Source organism: Aulonocara sp. 'chitande type north' Nkhata Bay, linkage group LG23 (assembly GCF_057382095.1).
Source record: "Aulonocara sp. 'chitande type north' Nkhata Bay isolate Kocher_YH1m ecotype deep benthic linkage group LG23, A_spYH_male_GT1.1, whole genome shotgun sequence".
Lineage (NCBI taxonomy): Eukaryota > Metazoa > Chordata > Actinopteri > Cichliformes > Cichlidae > Aulonocara > Aulonocara sp. 'chitande type north' Nkhata Bay.
Window position 1 is genome coordinate 51,875,692 of NC_141365.1, and position 19,039 is coordinate 51,894,730.

The 19,039-nt window shown below is 40.6% G+C and overlaps 1 protein-coding gene across 1 annotated transcript in view; it reads left to right on the forward strand.

The window, feature by feature from the left end:
• pudp (pseudouridine 5'-phosphatase) overlaps positions 1–18,818 on the forward strand; it is a 30,162-nt gene extending 11,344 nt beyond the window's left edge. Inside the window, exon 4 of the mRNA XM_086282664.1 lies at positions 17,522–18,818. Coding sequence (XP_086138790.1) covers positions 17,522–17,698 — 177 coding nt within the window. The 3' untranslated portion in view covers positions 17,699–18,818. The remainder of the gene's footprint in view (positions 1–17,521) is intronic.
• Positions 18,819–19,039: the final 221 nt, after the last annotated feature.

Sequence of the window (19,039 nt, forward strand, 5' to 3'; positions counted from 1 at the left end):
TTTCATTTACATTTCCCATTGGAGACCAGATTGTTTGGAACTGGGGTGAATTGTTACTTCTACCCAACGCTGATCTGGACGGGCCATTGAATAGAGGCTTTTCCTTTTCATCAACGTCGTGTGTTGTGTTCGAATCCCTTTATAAATCCCAAACTGAAAATAAAAAGTAATAAAACATAACAAGTACAATTGCATTAAAGTACATTGTAATAATTTCCAAACAACATACATTTTCCTGGCTATTGTGATACCACTGTGATACCAAACAGTGCAGTGTAATTTTAGGAAGGCTTGGTCTGAGAAAAGAGAGTCAGGTACGACTCTTTGGTGAATTCCCTTTTGGCCAGAGGAGCTTTGGATGTGTAGATAATGATGCTGCAACAACACAGCAACTATGATTGGAGTCTCACCTCCATACTTTTATTGGCTTTCACTCCTCAGAAACCATCAGGGCTTTGCAGGGATTCACATAAAGGATCAGCGCTGTGATCCACAGTGAGGAGCGAAAGATGTGGATTTCCAGCTGTTCATTCATCACGTAATTTATTTGTCTCTTGTTTGAATTTGACTTGGCCTCATGATCAGGTTCACTTATAAAACAGATGAGTGTGTTTTGATAGAGAAGGTGTGATGTTATAGTGATGCCTTCACTGTCCATAGTAAACTTCAGTGCTCATGCTTAGATGGTTTTTTTCTACTTGCTATAATCAAATTGTAAGTTTTTGGAATAAAATACAAATATTATGTCAGTTCATGGCGTAAAGTGCTGTGACGGCCGAGCCCACGCCGCAGCCCTTTGCATTTCTCTTATCTATTATAATACATGATTTGCTTAACTACACCTGGATACACCAGCCTGCCCTGGAAGGGTGGCTTTGACATTTTCAGGCACCCATGTTTGCTTAGTGATGGTTTCTTGATTTAATCTGTGGACTGTCCAAAGACGTTTCTTTCCCATTTGCAATCTCTTTAAATTCAGCACAGTAGTAAGTCCTCTGCTTTCAAAATTGTCTTAATTAATGTGTCTTTTTTTGCACACCAGTTTCACAGAGAACCTGTTAAACTGGTACTTTAATGCCCAGTCATGCCCATAATCCTACTCTTTCAGAAGGATTGCAATAAAACTGTAGTACTGCTTCTACACATCCATACTTTTCTGTTAAGTCAAAAAGGCCATGACATCTTCTCTCTCTACAATAAAGTATAAACTAGCAGCCTACAAAAACAAAAAAGGTTCAAATGCTTTAAAACAGGCATCTGTTCAGAAAACATCAGCAGTTCATTTAACGAGTTTAACGAAATGGTTTCTCTAAAACATTGATTTTGAATATAAAACTCAACCTATGAAAGTTTGACAGCTGAGACATCCTTAGCTTATGAAGCCAGCGTCTGTAGTCACTGAGCTCCCTGCAGTTACAGTGGTCAGGGAAAGGCATTAACCGCTGACACGTGCAGGAACGCACACTTGGATTCAAAGGTTTTCATACCACTTGTTAGTGAAGAGCATTCAGACACACAGCTGCAAACTGTTACAGCACAAATATATGATGACTACTGCGTGAAACATCAAAAGAAATAGTTTTGAATGGCAAACAGAAAAACAGTGAAATAATAATTTCATATTTTTATTTGAAATATTGTCTGACCTTGTTTTTAAGTTGTATTTTACCTTGTCAGCCATGATCTCTTCACACAGGAATGCAAATCCATGATCGTAACGATCTGCATTTTAATAGAAATTCTTCCTAGTTTTTGTTCTCCCCTTGTTGCCATGGGTCAAGTGGATTTTTTCTCTGATGCTTTATCTTCTTAATTTACAGTTTAAATTGATTTGTAACATCTGGCCTCGTGGATAAATGAAGCTACATAGCAATGAAATTTGTTTTCTAATCATATTGCCTAAAGCAAGCACGAGTACTGCTCGTAACACAGAACCCAGTGCAACTCCATAACTAACTTTTGCGTGAGAGGCATTCCCATTTAGATATACAAACTGGAGTCTATTAAACATATACACTTCAAAGCACTGCAGCACGATTCCTGTTATTCCCATGGCATGTTTGAATCTCTGTAGTAAAATATTGTGGCCAACAGTATTGACTGCTGTTGCACTGAGGGCAAGCATAGGGATGACTTCACTGTTAAAGGCCATGAGAACGTCATGGGTGACCTTCACTAATGCTGTTTCTGGGCTATAAAGAGAGGAGAGCAATTAAAACTGCTGTTCTTAATCATATTCCAATTGGAAAGCTGTCAATATGTTTTTTCAAATTGGTAACATTTTATTTGTGAAGAAATTCATAAAGTAATTACTAGTTAAAGTTAATAGAACACATGGCTCAACAGTTTAGGTAGCTGGTTTACGTCGCTGCATGCATTACCTTAGTTGAAAAATGCAAAATGTAAATGAAGTATGAAGTATGAACATTAGGGCTGGGCCATATCAATACAGTAATGCCGGTATAATGTTGGGCAACGTTATGGGTAAAATAGAATATGGGTAAAACGCGTGTGCGCAGTGCCTTTGTTTTCATACGCACATGGCAGAAAAAGCATGGCGGCGACACAGAATGAGAAGGATGAAAGCGGATCGTTGAATGAAACGATGAACCTGAACTGGTTCGTAAAAATGCTGCAGCTTCAGTGGTGTGGAACTGGTTTAGCTTTCGTCCGTCAGATACACAACAACATTTTTGGCAGCGCATGCTAGCGGGCCGTCGTTATTACCGTGTTGTTTGGAAAATACGGCACACTTAAAATCATCCTTTGATTTTTCTGAAAGTCGACACAGCCCCTTATAATCCCGTGTGCCTCATGTCTGAACTCTGGTTGTGTCAAATGTTTCAGTACGACTTTGCTAAACTACGAAGCCGCACCGCTTGATGGATTGTCGGAGCATTACGGCTGTCGTAGGCGGAGCCTCTCGGAGTGATACGTACTGTGCTTCAACATAATGTTACCGTATTGTGTGTGTTTAACCTCATGTTATACATGTCAGGTTAAGAGGAGTTTTTCCATCATGAGGTATGGATATTCCTGTTGTTTGGAAGTGATCTATGAATGAACCCTTAGGTTTTGTTTGTGAGGGGAAAACATTCTGCTATTTCAAGTTGTTTAATTTATTTGTACAGCATCAACAACAGTCGCCTCAAGCCGCTTTGTTTACTTGTGATCTCTTGCTGTGTGTCTTTTGGGTTATGTCCATACCCACTGCACTGTATTAGGATTATCAAGCAGCTTCCTGTATTTTAATAATGTGGTCAGACTGCATAAATGTACATTATGGTTATTTTCCTTGGAGGCTGTTTCTGCCATCGACGTTGTTTTTTACCCAAACAATCATTCAAACTTGGCCTCAGGGAGGCAGGATCCTCGGATCGACCTTTGGACCAATCAGTGTGACATTTGAGACACAATGCTAAAACATGCATTTGCACTTGGTCTTGTGTGCCATTGTGCGTATCTGTCCATCATCAGCACTGGCTTTATTTCTACTCTCCTAACAGAAATGATGAAATGGTAAACATCCTTGGCTCATATTGCTCTAGGCTTCATCATCATTTGAAAGATTCAATGGGCAATCTATCACTGTCACTTATTCACTCGCCACTGCAGGCAGCATACAAACACACACACTCGTATAGGTCCTGTATGTTGCTGGAACGCGTTCATATATCTATTTGTAATCTATATGTAAGTGTGTCACCTTGTTTCACGTGTTTTTAACACCACTGTCATGTTGTATATGTCTTACTATCACACGCCTCTTGAGAAAAACACAACACCTCTCATCATCCTTATAAACAGGGACAATTACAACAGAATTAGATTAGGGTTAAAAAAGTCTTTCCATGAGGCCTGTTGTATTCCTCATTATGTTTCTGAAAATGTATAACAGTAACATGAAAAGGATAGCACATACGTCATTACACTGGTAATACTGAGTGTCTAGATGCCAGAAGCTTTGAAAACTAGAAGGTAATCCTAACATTTTATCTTTACAGTATGTTGTTTAAAAGTGAATTACCTGAAAATACTAACGTAGCATGTTATCATGGAGATACATCACATATGCTTAATATAATAACTATAATAAACATAATAGATTGATTTCCAGCTGGTTGGCTGCAAGCTACAGCTGGAAGACAGGCGACTCATTGGGGACTGCTGACCGTCTCTGGTCGTGTCAGACTCGTGTCTTCACCCAGCGATGCCCGTTTGCCTGTTAGCTCGAGAGTTAGCCAGAACTTCTGTCTCAGGAAAACCAGGACCATCACAGGTGGCCTGATAACGACTGTGTTGAGTCTGTTCCTTCCCGTTCCATGCAAGGCCACCTGGGTTGGCTGGCAGACTGTTTACTTAGCCTGGCAGGGCGAAGGACACTGTCTCAGCTGAACTCTGGACACGCACACACACATACATATACTGATATGCACACACTCATCCCCCTCCCTTTCAAAACGCCTTCGATGCTTGTTCCCTCCTGGGAACACGGCGGGTCAGAGCCCGCGCTGGAATGGTAGCGCTGGGCAGGATGGCTGCTGTGTTTGCTTCGGATTACTCCTCACCCCCCACCCGACCCTGTGGCTGGTCACGTGCTCTATAATGTTGTGCTGTGGACATTTATCTGCTTTTTTGTGCAGAGGAGTTTTTTTGTTTCCTGTTCTCATGCTGTCCTCCCAGGAGCCCAGCATGAGTAGAGGTCTCTTTTTTTCCTCTTGTACTTTCCCATTGTAGTGTACATTTCAGTGTTTTTCTGTAACGCTACCGATCTCCGACCTGTATCCCCATGTGGTGTCTGTGTCGTGGGTGTAAGGTCGCGCGGGGGGAGGGGGTCCTATTTCACTGCAGGGCAACCTGCACGTGGCGAATAAAGCCTTGATTGATTGATTGATTGATTGATTGATTGATTGATTGATTGACCCCTTGCATTCTGCCCATCACCTGCCCTCCGGAGGCGCCTCAGACCAGTTGTGTCTCACACGTCCAGACAAAAACATTTTCCTCCCCTCGGCCATTTGGACTGTTAACCCTTTAACACTCAGTTTTGCGTAACTATTTTTAAATCCCGGTAGCTCTGCAACTACTTAAGGTAGCGCAATAATTTTTTTGCATATGAAACCGGAGGAGTTGTACTTACATCTTATGCCATCAGCTTGTCCTCGGTCACAGTTTCCTTCCACATGAAGCTTTGCAAAAACTGCATAAAAAGCACTTGCAGCAACAAAAACATAATATTCCAGAAACACGCTTTGCCGATCTGATCAGCTGTTCGTAACACTTCCTACGCCCATCAGCGCGAACTATCGCATGTCCGCCATGACCTGCCTGAACAGAGCGTTCTCACTCCCGAGGCGTAACATGTCGACGTTTTGTCACGTCCCGCGGCGTTCCTGAGGAACGCGAAAGGAGACCTTCGGCGTTCTTATGGTACGCGGCGGGTTATGGCTGGAATCCAGTGCAATGACGCTCCCGCGGTAGTAGACGTTCCAGCCCTGTATTCCAGCCCTAAACCTAACCTTATCCCTAGCCCTGACCATAACCTTATTCCTGACCTTAACCAGGACTTTAATGATGTTAAATAGCGTGTTTCTAAGCGATTTGAAGAAAAAGAGCGAACATGTGTAGGTTCAGTCCAGACGGTTCTCATATTTCCTCTTTTTCCGAGGTCGTCATTTAGGAACGTGGTGGGTAGCCGAAAACGTAATATGGTGACGATTTGTCACCTAGCGTAAAATGTTACGCTTTGGGAGTGAGAACGTGTTGGCCTGAAACCAGAAGTGATGTCATTTTGAGGAAATGTAGTTTTTTTTTTTTTTTTTATCTTCAGGGCCTTATGAGCCTATACTGGTGTTTTTAAAAGTTATGTTTGACTTTATGACTTTCTGTGTCGTTTCTGGGATGCTGAGGACTCATATTGCACTGCTGGAAATAGTTTATTTTGATGCATATGCTGTTTTTTTGCAAATTTGCAGCATAATATTTATTTTCGTTTTTCCTGCAGTATATAAAAATTAGTGTATTTCAAAAATAAAACTATGAAGACACTCAAAATAAATTTCCTGTGGTGGGGAACTATTTTGTGCAACTTTTTTGTATTTGCAGTTTTGAGGGATAAACCTCTTAAATTTCTCTAACTAGAAATATATGTTAAAAAAACAAAAACGATTTTCAATTTTATATGTAGTTTATTGCACTTTTTTGCAATTTATGTAATTACTATGCACTTAATGCAAACATATTATTAAAATTTGGACTATAATGGGTATATTGATGTATAACAACTTGAAATGCTCCCAAAAAATGGCTCCACAGCATGTAAAAATATAAAATAAGCTCTGGCGGACTTGGTTCTATGGTAGGTCTTAAAGGGTTAACAAACCCTATCCCCCCACATCCCACCCCTGCCCAGCCACTCACCAATCTGACCCTCATCATTCAGGCCACTCACACATGGACTTATATACATTTCTCCTGTTTGTCATTTATTCCTGCTCTCCTACATTTTTGTTGTACATGTGCAATGATAATAAAAGCCTATTCTATTCTATTCTATTCTATTTCCATCCACCGCTGTTCTGATCACGCCTGTGTATATCCTCCAGAGAACTGAGGAAAAAAGAATCCTGTCATTGAATTTTTTTTCCTGCCTCTTTGGAGCTAAAAGAGGACACTCAAACACATGACGTGTCAGTGGAGAGCCCGGGATGTCCTCCATTTAGTACATCAGGACTTAGTAGGGTAGCTCAAACAAGTCAAAAGATGTAAACCAAAAACAAATATCCATTAAAGAGGACATAAATGAATAGGCTTGGTTCTCTATATAGCCCTTGATGCTAAACCTGGCTCAGCCCTTAGCTTTCTAGTGTCATTAGCACTAAATTCATAAATATCCAGAGGCAGCACACATAATAGCGCTGGACTTTCATCATGTTGAGTCAAAGCAGTGCTGCTGAAATTCCACCAGCATATGAACTGTGCTACACACAGGAAAAACCTACTGGATAAAGTCTACTCCAAAATCAAATAGGGATACAGGAAGGGATGAGGATCGAGAACTGGTTCTTGTAGAGAACCGCTTCCCAGTAGTCCAATTCCTTGGATTCATTAGTTTGCCTGCCTATCGATCCCGCTTATCGGTTCTTGCACTCTCGCTACAATCAGCTGATTTCAGTTAATCAGAGGAGGAAAATAGTGACGCAGTCTGCAGCGTGGACATTAGTTTTATTATTATTGCACAAAAGGATGAGAGCGTGATGGTAAAGTGGAGACTGCTCCAGGACAGAAACAACTGCATCACACTGTTGACACAACTTGCACCTGCACAGACAGCATGCTAACACTAAGCTAGCCAAGAACCCAGAGTGATGTTAAAGCTGAGTAAATGCTGACCCCAGCACTGTGATAAAGGGAGCTGTGATTTGCAGTGAAGCTGCTGAACTTCAACAGGTAACAAACTGATGAGCAGTCAGGCTGCAGCCTGTTCATGTTTCTACAGTAGAATCACAATCACTTTCTTTTTGTGCTGGTTTTCATCTTTGCTTTGTGCTATCGGCTTTGTGTTCATTCCTATTGACTAAGAGGAAGATCACATGTGCCCTCATTGGAATAGGGTTTGGTGTTGGTGTGTGTAGCTGTAAATTTGGTTTGATGGTCTCTCTTCAAAGCTACAAAGCTGGAGGAGTAGGCTACATCTGTACTTTCCTAGCACTTCACAGACATAACACTGACAAAAACATCTGGGTGTATGCCAACCAGAGGTCAGGACCCTGCTTAGGAACAAAAACACTGCTTTTACTGTAGATCGAACTGATGTGGTACTCTGCAGTGCAGCCAGGATATATCTGGCATCATAAGTTGGATTATAGAAATAACTGTTTTCAACAAAAAACATCAGAAGTAGCCACATCACATAATGTGATTATGTGGAAGTCATAAATCACAAAGACAGGAGCTGTGGAAGGACTTCAGTGCCAAAAGCTGCACAAGGTTGATTGGATATAAAATCATCAGCACAAGTTTCGTGAGAACGGTTAGTAATGGGAATGGAAGAAATATACAATGACCATCAGTCGTCCTTGGTCTGGAGCTCCATGCACGATCTTGCCTCATGGAGTGAGGAAGATGGGGATCAGCCCAAAACTACACAGAGGGAGCTGTTTAATGATCTAAAGGCAGTCAAGATGGCAATCGATTTCCCTCAGCCAGAACACTGGAGATAGCAGATACTGCTATGGCAACCAAGGAGTGACTTAAGAAGCACATTAAGGTCATGGAGAGCGCCAGTGTCCAGACCTCGGTCCTATAGGAAACCTGTGGAAGGAGCTGAAGCTTCGAGATGCCAAGCAGCAGCCAAGAAAACAAAAGGATTTAAGAGTTTCTGTAAAGAGGAGACGACCAAAATCCCTCCTGAGATATGTGCAAACCTGGTGACCAACTACAAGAAACATCTTCTCGCTAACTGCCAACAAGCGTTTCTCTACCAAGTAGGGCTGCACGATTAATCGTTAGAAAATCGTGATCTCAATTCTAAGCAAAAAAATCGTGATTCTCATTTTATGCAAAATCCTGCAGCCCTACTACCAAGTACTGTCATATTTCGCTCAGCGATCGAATACTTATTTCACTAATGCCGTGGAAATAAATGTGTTTTATCTGGAGTTTTGGTTGATATCCTGTCAAATGTTTGTGTATGTGTGCGTCATCATATGTGCTGGTTTACAGGCGGCACTTTTTAATTAGTCCTATTTAACTTAAAATAACACTTTCCAAAAATAGATTTTCCAGACAAGCAGGAGAAAAGTAGGTTTCTCACACAGATCAGCACCTATTGAAAGCCTTCTTTATGGCTCATGGTTTCTATATTGTTTTGGCATTTTTTGCACATAGCACCTGTTGATGTTTAAATTTCAGACATACAAGTTACATAATATATTATATACTGGCATTATTGTTTGAAACATGAAGACATGAAAGTGATATAAAGCTTGATTCTATATTCATAAAGCGTATTAGGTTTGCAGTACAGTGTATCGCCTTCCCACTATTTCTACTATCTATTTGCTTTGAATCTAAACATGCAATTTCAGTTCAATTCAGTTGTGTTTATATAGCACCGAAATACAACAACAATACAATAATACAGAGAAAATCACAACAGTCATATGACCCCCTATGAGCAAACATGTGGCGACAGTAGGAAAGAAAAACTCCCTTTTAACAGGAAGAAACCTTCTGCAGTGCCAGGTTCAGGAGGGGCGGGGCCATCTGCTGCAACAGGTTGGGGATGAGGATACAAAGACAGGACAACGACACGCTGTGGAAGAGCGCGAGGGATTAATAATAAGTAATAACTGAACACAGAGAGGTGTATAAAAGAGGAAACACTCAAGTGCTCTGTTGGGGTGATGCGGTACTGTAAGGTCATTAAGATGAGACGGGTGCTCCGTTGCACAGCAGGTAATTGAGGATGTTCCTCACAGCTCAGTAACCTGCTGTGCAATATAGGTGATGATCTGTATTAAATGACAAACTAAAAATATCTATGATTTCACATTATGGTCTTTTGTTTTAAGGTATTGCAAAATATATTGTTCCATATTTCTTCCATCATTACATCTCCATTTTATCACAGGCGAGAGCTGTTCGCACATTATTCCACTCGTGAGACCCCATGGCAGGCTTACACACCTTAAACTCATAATGTTAAAAATGAACCTCTGTGTTAACGGCTAAAACTGCTGCTGCAGTGTAATATATTTTATATAATGTATATAATAATTTTACCTTTGGCCTTTAATCGTGTTTTCTTGAAGAACGTCTTATATGTTATATTTCTATACTTGTGTTTGAAATGCTCCAGAACAAGTTGAAGTACTGATTCAACTTCTTTACTCTAGTAAAAGTGGAAAAAGTACTCTAATACTAATAATCTAATACAAAGTACTCTAATTCTAATGAATGCATTCAGTTTGAATATTATTTAGGACACAAGCAGTAAAAGAGAGTTATGTTGCCAACAGTGTTGGTCAAGTTACTTGAAAAAAGTAATCAGTAACTAATTACTGATTACTTCCCCCCAAAAGTAATCCCGTTACTTTACTGATTACTTATTTTCAAAAGTAATTAATTACTTAGTTACTTTTTAAAAACACGATTTACAACCTGAATAGGTGATAAAGTGATAGATCTTTCAGCCCAATTCTACTTTTTCTGCATAATCCATCATACAAAATGTAATCAAATGGAAAAGTCTCTTTTTAAAACTTTTATAGTTTTATTAATTTTAATCTTTTAACTTTATGCATCAAGCAAAAATTTAATTATATGCAACATTCTCTGACTGGAAGAAATTTGTTTAATATTTAAACCTATTTTCTGCACATTCCAGCACATAAAATAAAATATTTTTTGTGTTTACACTCAGTCCTTCAAATAGATGCAAGTAAAACACAGCAGAAAATAAATAAAATCAAAGACTCAGCGGTCCTGTTGCTCTATTTTCACCTGTACAGCAGGAGTTGGGTAGGCGGAGGTTTACCCTGGTGCAGGTGTGCCGCAGCGGTCAGTGGAAGGATACGGCAGTTTCTCTGTGAATTTCCCATTACGTCATAGCGCACTCGGACCTTGCTTGGAAGTTTAGGGGTTTTTTTCGCTGTAAAAAGAAGTTTTCTTCCCACGCACAGCGGACACTAATGTTTTTGTCACTTTTTATGGAATCAAACTCAAATTAAGGTCAGTACTTCCACGCTTTAAACGCTGCAAGCTCATACTCTCTCTGCACTCGATATATGATCCATTGTTGATCTGCACACAGCTGTTGTCACGAACGTCGCACTCGCTTACGTCACTGTCGTGAGACATTCTCGCAAAAAAATCACGGTTTTAGTAACGCAGTAACGCAGCGTTCCTACGGGAAAGTAACGGTAATCTAATTACCGTTTTTGCAATAGTAATCCCTTAGTTTACTAGTTACTTGAAAAAAGTAATCGGATTACAGTAACGCGTTACAAGTAACGCGTTACTGCCCATCTCTGGTTGCCAACATGGTAGAGGGTGACTTATCCTCTACACCTAAACAGACATGAGAGCAGTCAGGGGTGAAAGTGAGATTCAGCAAGTGGGGAAAATCCTCAGATCAGTTGTAGTGGCTCTGAATTGAATTGAATTCAACACGATGAAAGCAGATGTTTCATTTCCAGTTTACTGTATATTGTCTTCATACTAGAGCAGATACAGTTGGTATAACAAATTCAGTGAATTAATCTGTGTCGTCTGTATAAATGTAAATTAACTCTGCTACACTCTGCTAACCCAAAACTAACCACAGGTCATCAGGACTTCCTGATGCTTGTTTTAATCAGCTATCATGACCGTGGTATTAAATTGCTCCTTATTACACAGAAACTATGCACAGGTGTCATTACTATTTTTTAGGTTTGTTTTAAAAGGTTATTATTTGGTTATTAATGTGTTATTAAATAGAAACAGGCAGTTTTGCATTTTGCAGCTCAGGTATTTCAGTGGTAATAACACTGTATTATCTTCTTGTTCCTCCCTTGTTACCCTATTATTAACAATTTATTATGGAGTTGTATTTCCATATTATTACCCCCAGTTTGTGGGTTCTCATTATTCTATTACATAAATTTCAGGGCAGTATTACTCAGCTGTAACCGCTGTTGCTACCTTGATATTAATGGGTATTAAGTGGTTTTTACTTTGCTAATTGCATAGTAATAACATAGAAATTACCATATTATTATGTTCTTGTGTCTGCCGTGTTTCCCTACTCTGACCTCTTTATTATAAAGCTTTAATACAAAACTCCTACCAGTTTTAGTTTGTCAGCAATTCTCAAACCTACCGAAACATGACAGGTTGACATGACAGGACATGTTGTAGAAACATTATGTCATGTAGAAATGTTAGTCCTCTTTCCTTTTCTGGAGTGCTAGCTAGATGCTGATTACACAGTAGCAGTGTTGATGAGGGTTAGAGTCACCCAAATGGCAGCAGTGCAGTCCTATGTTATTTAAATTGCTTGATTTTTTTTTAAAATTAAAACTGCAAAGATGCTATTGTTTTTGTTGCATTAGAATCTTGACTTTTCTCTGATTTCGGGGAAATAATTGTGCAGAGTAAAAATGGTAAATGGCCTGTATTTGTACAGCGCTTTTCTAGTCCGTAAAGCGCTTTACACAACCATCCACACACACATTCACACACTGGTGATGGCAGCTACATTGTAGCCACAGCCACCCTGGGGCGCACTGACAGAGGCGAGGCTGCCGGACACTGGCGCCACCGGGCCCTCTGACCACCACCAGTAGGCAACGGGTGAAGTGTCTTGCCCAAGGACACAACGACCGAGACTGTCCAAGCCGGGGCTCGAACCGGCAACCTTCCGATTACAAGGCGAACTCCCAACTCTTGAGCCACGATCGTAATTGTGCAGCGTTCTTGAGGGTAAATGACGGCTAATCTGTAGCTGCCTCCACCAGTGTGTGAATGTGAGAGTGAATGAATAGTGGAATTGTACAGCGCTTTGAGGGTCCTGAAAAGCGCTGTATAAATGCGATCCATTATTATTATTTATTATTAATCTCTGGGTAGAAAGAAATTATATTTCAGGTTGTACGCACTGTTCACCTCAGTCGCATTAATCTTGTAGATGAGAGCCTTGTTTACTGAACTGTTGTCCATAGCCAGCAGCATAGACTGTAGCCAGTCAAGTTGCCTCCAAATCACAGCATGCAGGCATTTGCTGCTGTCACATTATTGCACCATGCTCCTCTAAAGGGGCAATGTGTTTGCATTAGAGGGCCAAATGTGTGTGAGCCTGTAACAAATGTCTGTGTATGAATCTGCCCACAGCAAACACACAGCTCTGCCTCACTGTACTTTGTCTTGACTCGTTCAGCAGTGTGTACTCGAGTACACAGTGAATCCAGATTGTGTTGGTTCTGCTGGTTCTTGCGTGTTTGGGAGCAGGCCCCAGGACAGGTTGTAAATCTTACATAGTACCTTTTGAAGAGCAGGACCAGTGGGCGCTGTGTCTCCTCATAACTCTGCTCATGGGGATCTTAAGTCAGGAGGCTGGGCGGAGTCAGTTGGAAGCTTTGAATTTGGATTCCCTGAAGATGGCCTTCGTGTGTAATTATGTATAATGTACATTGTTTTTCCTTTTTTTAACCTCTGGGAGTTCACCACTCACCTTTGTACCATTTGGACTTGATCAACTTGAACTTCAATAAATAACTGGAAACACTGGGGTGGTCCAAAACCTTTGACCAGTAGTGTATCTAACATGCATATAATCCTTTCAGTGGTTCTTTTTTCTTTTTGCTATTTCTGTTGATCCACAGATTTGTTTTGTGCAGCTCTAGAAATTTTTAGTTCATTTCTTTAACTTTTGACTTTTGTAATCCACCCAAGCTATTAGTCTGCTGTGCATCTGTGTCTGCTTTCATCCAGTTCAGCACAATCAGGAAGCAGATTTAAAGGTCATTGCACGAGCTCATTGGATAATTACCGTTTTTAATTGCTCTCAATCAAGGGAATTAGCAAGAGTGCTCTGGACTCTGAGTGTTTCCACCACCATTGTTCAAGATCCTTCAGTTTCAGGATTAGTGACATCACAGAAGTCAATTATGTTTTAAAGAGGCTTGAGGATGCCCCTTTGTTCAGCCTGAGCATTAGACTTGAAATGAACAAGAGTTTTTAAGGCTTCAGTAAAGCTTAGCGTTTGGTGACTCCTGTAGAGCTTAAGATTCATTAAACTGCAACTTCCTTTATTCACACTCAAGTGCTGTTTGGAGCCATAAGCCACAAAAAAGAAAAAATGGAATTGAAAGAGAAATTTGTGATAAAGAGAAAAAAGAAAGTACACCCTCTGTCAGTTGTAAAGATATAATAAAGAACTGTCCAGCCCATACCAGGTGTTAGAATGAAGGTAATACAACCTGAAAAACAACTCATGTCGCATTTCGCTATATTTGTTTATTCATCAAAGACTAAGTCAAAATGTAGAAGCACTGTGTGAATAAATCATAACCCCTATTTCAGGATAAAACGCATAAAACAACAAAACTCAGTTTAAACAGAGCATTTGGAGATGAAAAACAAAAACACAACAGCGCGATGTCATTGTGAGGCACCCACTCTTCATTAAACAGTGGTCCATTCTCTGGGAACGGAGGAGACCAAATGTTTGACTTTAGTGAATGAATGTTACTATTCACTTAAACCAGGAGCACTTTTTTATGCTTTTCCTACACAAGTGCTTTCTATCTAACATTCACACACATTCATACTGATGCATAATAGACATCGTCTATTTTTATGCTGCTGAAAGAGAACAACAGGAAACAGCGGGGCGAGAGGCAGTTAATTGTAGAAAATCACCAAAAAAGGAATCGTATCTAGCTGTCACTGACTAGCTGTCACTGATGCATGATAATATACTCTGCTTATGCATACAGGGTGTGTACAACCCTTTAAAATAGTGTATTTCCACTTTGAGCTTTACCGCAGCGGTCCCCAACCTTTTTTGCGCCACGGACCAGTTTATGCCCGACAATATTTTCCAGGACCGGCCTTTAAGGTGTCGCGGATAAATACAACAAAATAAAACCGGTACCGGTACCGAAAAAAAGATTTGTTCATAACACACGTGAAAAGACCCAGGAAAGAAGAAGTGGAGAGCAACTTAGGGTTAGTATCTTGGCCAAAGATATTTGGCATGCACACTGCACCAGCCAGGGATCCATAACTAGATAATCTGGTCTACCTCCTGAGTTACAGCCAGCCCGATATTTCTAGAGTTCTGAGTCCTTTTGTGACCTCCTGGATGAGTTGTCAGTGTGCTTTTGGAGGATTTTTTATAGTCTGGCCACTCCTGAAAACATTTTGTGCATTATAGTTTTACAGCTGATCAAAAACAACAATACTTTTCCCCAAAACAGAAATCAAAGTTCCAAACATGAACTCAGTAATGAGGAGCTCCACCGTTATTGTTGATCACTTCAAAAATCCGTTGTGGCATGCTCAATGCAAGCCTTTCCATGAGGTGAGTGGGAACATTTCTCCAAGTGGTGAAGACGGCTACACGAAGGGCATCTTCTGTCTGGAACTGTTGTCCATTTTTGTAAACGTCCCTCACCATCCATCCCCAAAGGCTCTCAGTTGGATTTAGATCAGGGGAACACGCAGGATGGTCCAAAAGAGCGATGTTATTCCCCTGGAAGTCTTCAGCATACCAAGACATTTTGAACTATTTATTGTTCCCAACTTTGTGGGAACAGTTTTGGGATGGCTCCTTCCTGTTCCAAAGTGACTCAACAATTCCCATAAACACACTCATTCATCCTAAATATTGTGGAAAAGCCTTACTTGAAGACTTTAAGCTGTAATAGCTGCAAAGGGTGGGCCAGCATCATAATAAACCCTATGGATTAAGAATGGGATGTCATATGTGTGTGGAGGCAGAAGAGCAAACAGTGCATCTCTGTGCCAAACTGAAAACTTTGTCTGTTGTTGCTGACATTTATTTTGACTAAAGGATGAATTTCTCAGATCCGTTTGCGTGCTATCAGAATTCCCTTTTTTCCGAAGAGTTACACAGAAAGTCTTGAGGGAATTTGATTATAGAAATATTCATTTGGATGAGTCAAGGACTAACAGTTGAAGGTGAAGATCAGTGCACCCTCACACAAAACACTTCTTTTTCTAATTCTGACAACGTTTTAGGTAAATCTTGAACAAGATCAATTAACTGTGCTGATTGTACTGATTTTCTGCTGCAAGTCTGTGTTTACTGTTCACTTTACTGGTCAAGTGTCATGGGCTTAATTTCAGCTGCGTTTAAATAGTTCACCTCCAACATCACCGTATATTTTGGCATGGCAGTAGGCCAGGGGTGGGCAACTCCAGGCCTCGAAGGCCGGTGTCCTGCAGGTTTTAGATCTCACCTTGGGTCAACACACCTGAATCACACGACCAGGCCTCTGGAGAACTTCAGGACATGTTGAGGAGCTAATTTAGCCATTTAAATCAGCTGTGTTGGTTCAAGGACACATCTAAAACCTGCAGGGACACCGGCCCCCGAGGCCTGGAGTTGCCCACCCCTGCAGTAGGTAGTTTGTTGTGTCTACATCTGCACAGATGTCATTCTGTTTCCAGCTAAATCTCTTTGAATAGTTGGGATTAAATATTCCTCCTAAACCTGACAGTGCTGCACTCTTACCACTGTTTGCTTCTCTCCTGTGATTATTGAACAGTGAAAGCAGAACGACCTCCCAGTGAAGGCTGCAGCTGCCACACTGTCCTTGCTGAACATGTGCATAAACCATTTTTTAAAGGCAGTTAGTCTGCGTGTTTTTAAAAAAAATGTTTTTACGTAACATCTTGTTTTGTGTGTTATTATTAATGCTTCAGCTATTATTACTATGTTCAGTTCCAGCCTGTTTGAAAAGAAAATGGAAAAAGAAGTTTCTTATATATTTCCTGTGGTAAATTCAGAAGATCTAGTTTATTTATTTGTTTGTATTTTGTCTTTTTTATATTGCTTAAAAATAAATTGTGTCCACAGTAGAAATTTCAACCTCTAGCTCTATGAGATGTGATCATAGATGCATTTGCTCCTGTGGGCTGTGTGTTGATAGCGTCCAATTCGTTAAAACAAATATACTGACTTACACAGGATTGTCTTGACTCCTGTGCGGCTGGTATTTTCACATACCACCCTAGAAGTCCTGTCAGGACCACTTGCATATATGCTCTGCAGTTGCATCATGGACATGCACAAACATCAGCTTTACTGTGAAACTGATGACGCTGTCAGAGCAGTTTGGTCATAGTGGATTCCACAGTGCATTAACTCAGCAGAACCGCTGCTGAGCATCACACGTCATCATGCAGCTGCCCACAGTGCAGTGAAAACCCGCGATCTTTGTTTACCACTACCTCTAAACTGGGCTCCCACCTGACGGTGTCGTTTTCCTCACAGTTTGAAGGTGGTCATTCTGACAGACAGTAGCACAGCAGGCAGATTCTCAACCACTTGAGCACCATTGAGTCTGTCATGGACCCTGATATTGTTGTATAACCATCACATTTTCATAAAATAGGAAAAGATGAAGAACTTCTGGGTAATCCTTAGTGACATGAAATAAAAGCAATAAATTATTGTAGAGTCTGTAACTTAAAATCACCTTGTGGCTGTTGTGATTTGGCGCTATCTAAATAAAACTGAATCTACGGGGAGGTTGAGGGGAGCACTGGCAGCTGCAGTATGTTTGAAGTTTTGGCCTGCATTATGGCTCATCAGGGTCATTATTCTTAAAATAAATGGATATTCTACCTGACAGGATTAAGCAGAGTCAAGCTACAGAGAAAAAATTAATTATACTTTTATATAATTATATAATTTTCTCTCATGTTTGTGCCATCTGAGGAGGTGAAATCCAGGTGAGTATATAGGATAATATCACTGTTTTTCTTTTCTCCTGTCTTTGCCCAGTGCTTGGTGTTTGAAGATGCTCCCAATGGTGTAAAGGCAGCACTGGCAGCAGGAATGCAGGTGGTCGCGATTCCCGATGACAACCTGGACCGCAGCCTTATCCAGGAGGCTACGCTGCGACTAAGGAGTATGGAGGAGTTTGAGCCGGAGCTCTTTGGCCTGCCAGCATATGACTGAAATGGCTCATACCCCAGCACGTAATTCAGGAAGCTAGTAACCATTGTTAATTGATTGGTTGTTAAACAATAACTTCATAAATGAGTAAACTATTAGTAAATGGATGGGCACCGTAAATCTGCAAATGTAAATCTGTATTACACCTACACATCTTACTTACTAAAAAGTTGAACCTGATGGTTCTAATCTTTGTTCCAAAGGGAACCGTTCAGCTTAGGGTGGTGGTGATGTAAACTACGTCATGTGACTCGTCTTATTATCGTACTCCTGTTATCGAAAGGCTCATTTGAACCGTACAAAAATCTAATAAAGAAAACATCAGCAGTTTGAGTTGAGCCATGTTCAGGTTCTTCACTGTCACCTGTAAAATACCCAGAGTAGCAGGCACATTGGCCCTTATTCAATGATGCACAATACAAACACACACGCACAAGTAATTGTCTTACATTCGTTAGGTGACTTTTTAATCTGATAATTTAATTTAATAATGAATGGTTAATATTAGCGTCGGTGCTGTTATCCCGAAGTATATATCCTCATATTATGAACTGTAGCTTCTCGGAGGAGTCACTGGAAAAGCTTCAGATGCAGGTCTGTCATTCTAACACAGTATCACCTTTTGTGGTCGTCTGGATGTGGACACATCGCGAAGTTGAAGTTGTTCTTGTCATACACTTCGTCTAAGATGCCTTTTTGAAATGTCAGAGACAATCCTCCTCTGCTCAGTGTGATCCAGTGAAGAGGCTGTGAGTCATCCTCACTCCTGAACTGACTCCATCTGCTTGCAGAGCAGGCTTTAATGGGGGAACCCTGGAGCAGGCTGGAGGAGGCTGGTGCCGCAGCTCCTCAGTCTACTCCCATCGACTCCCCTTTCATAGCCTCACATCCTCAACAACAAGGTCGTCTCAGCTGTTTTTTTCTTCTGTGCTTGTTGCTTACAGTGTCGTCACTGTCTCTGGGCCTGAAATGTGATTGTTTCATTTTCTGTGTGTCTTCATTTCTTGTTTCCAGCAAGGCAAAGGTGTTTTTTTACATTTTGTTTCCAAAAGAATTATGCCTGAAAAATAATACCTGACTTCATTTTCTCCACCTTCCTTAAATGAATAAATAAATCCTATGACAAACCCAGAAGATAATACGTTTGCATTCGTTCCTAATCCCTAATCATTTTCTTCTTGACTTTGATTTCAGATTTAATTAGTTAATTGGTTCTTTTCAGACTTGCATACATTTCTCAGCACAGCTTTTCAGAGCATAGAGTTCATGAACACATAGCAGCTGTGCGTCATTGCTAATTTATTTAGGCATTTAAAACATTTCATATAGCATCAGTTAACGTGT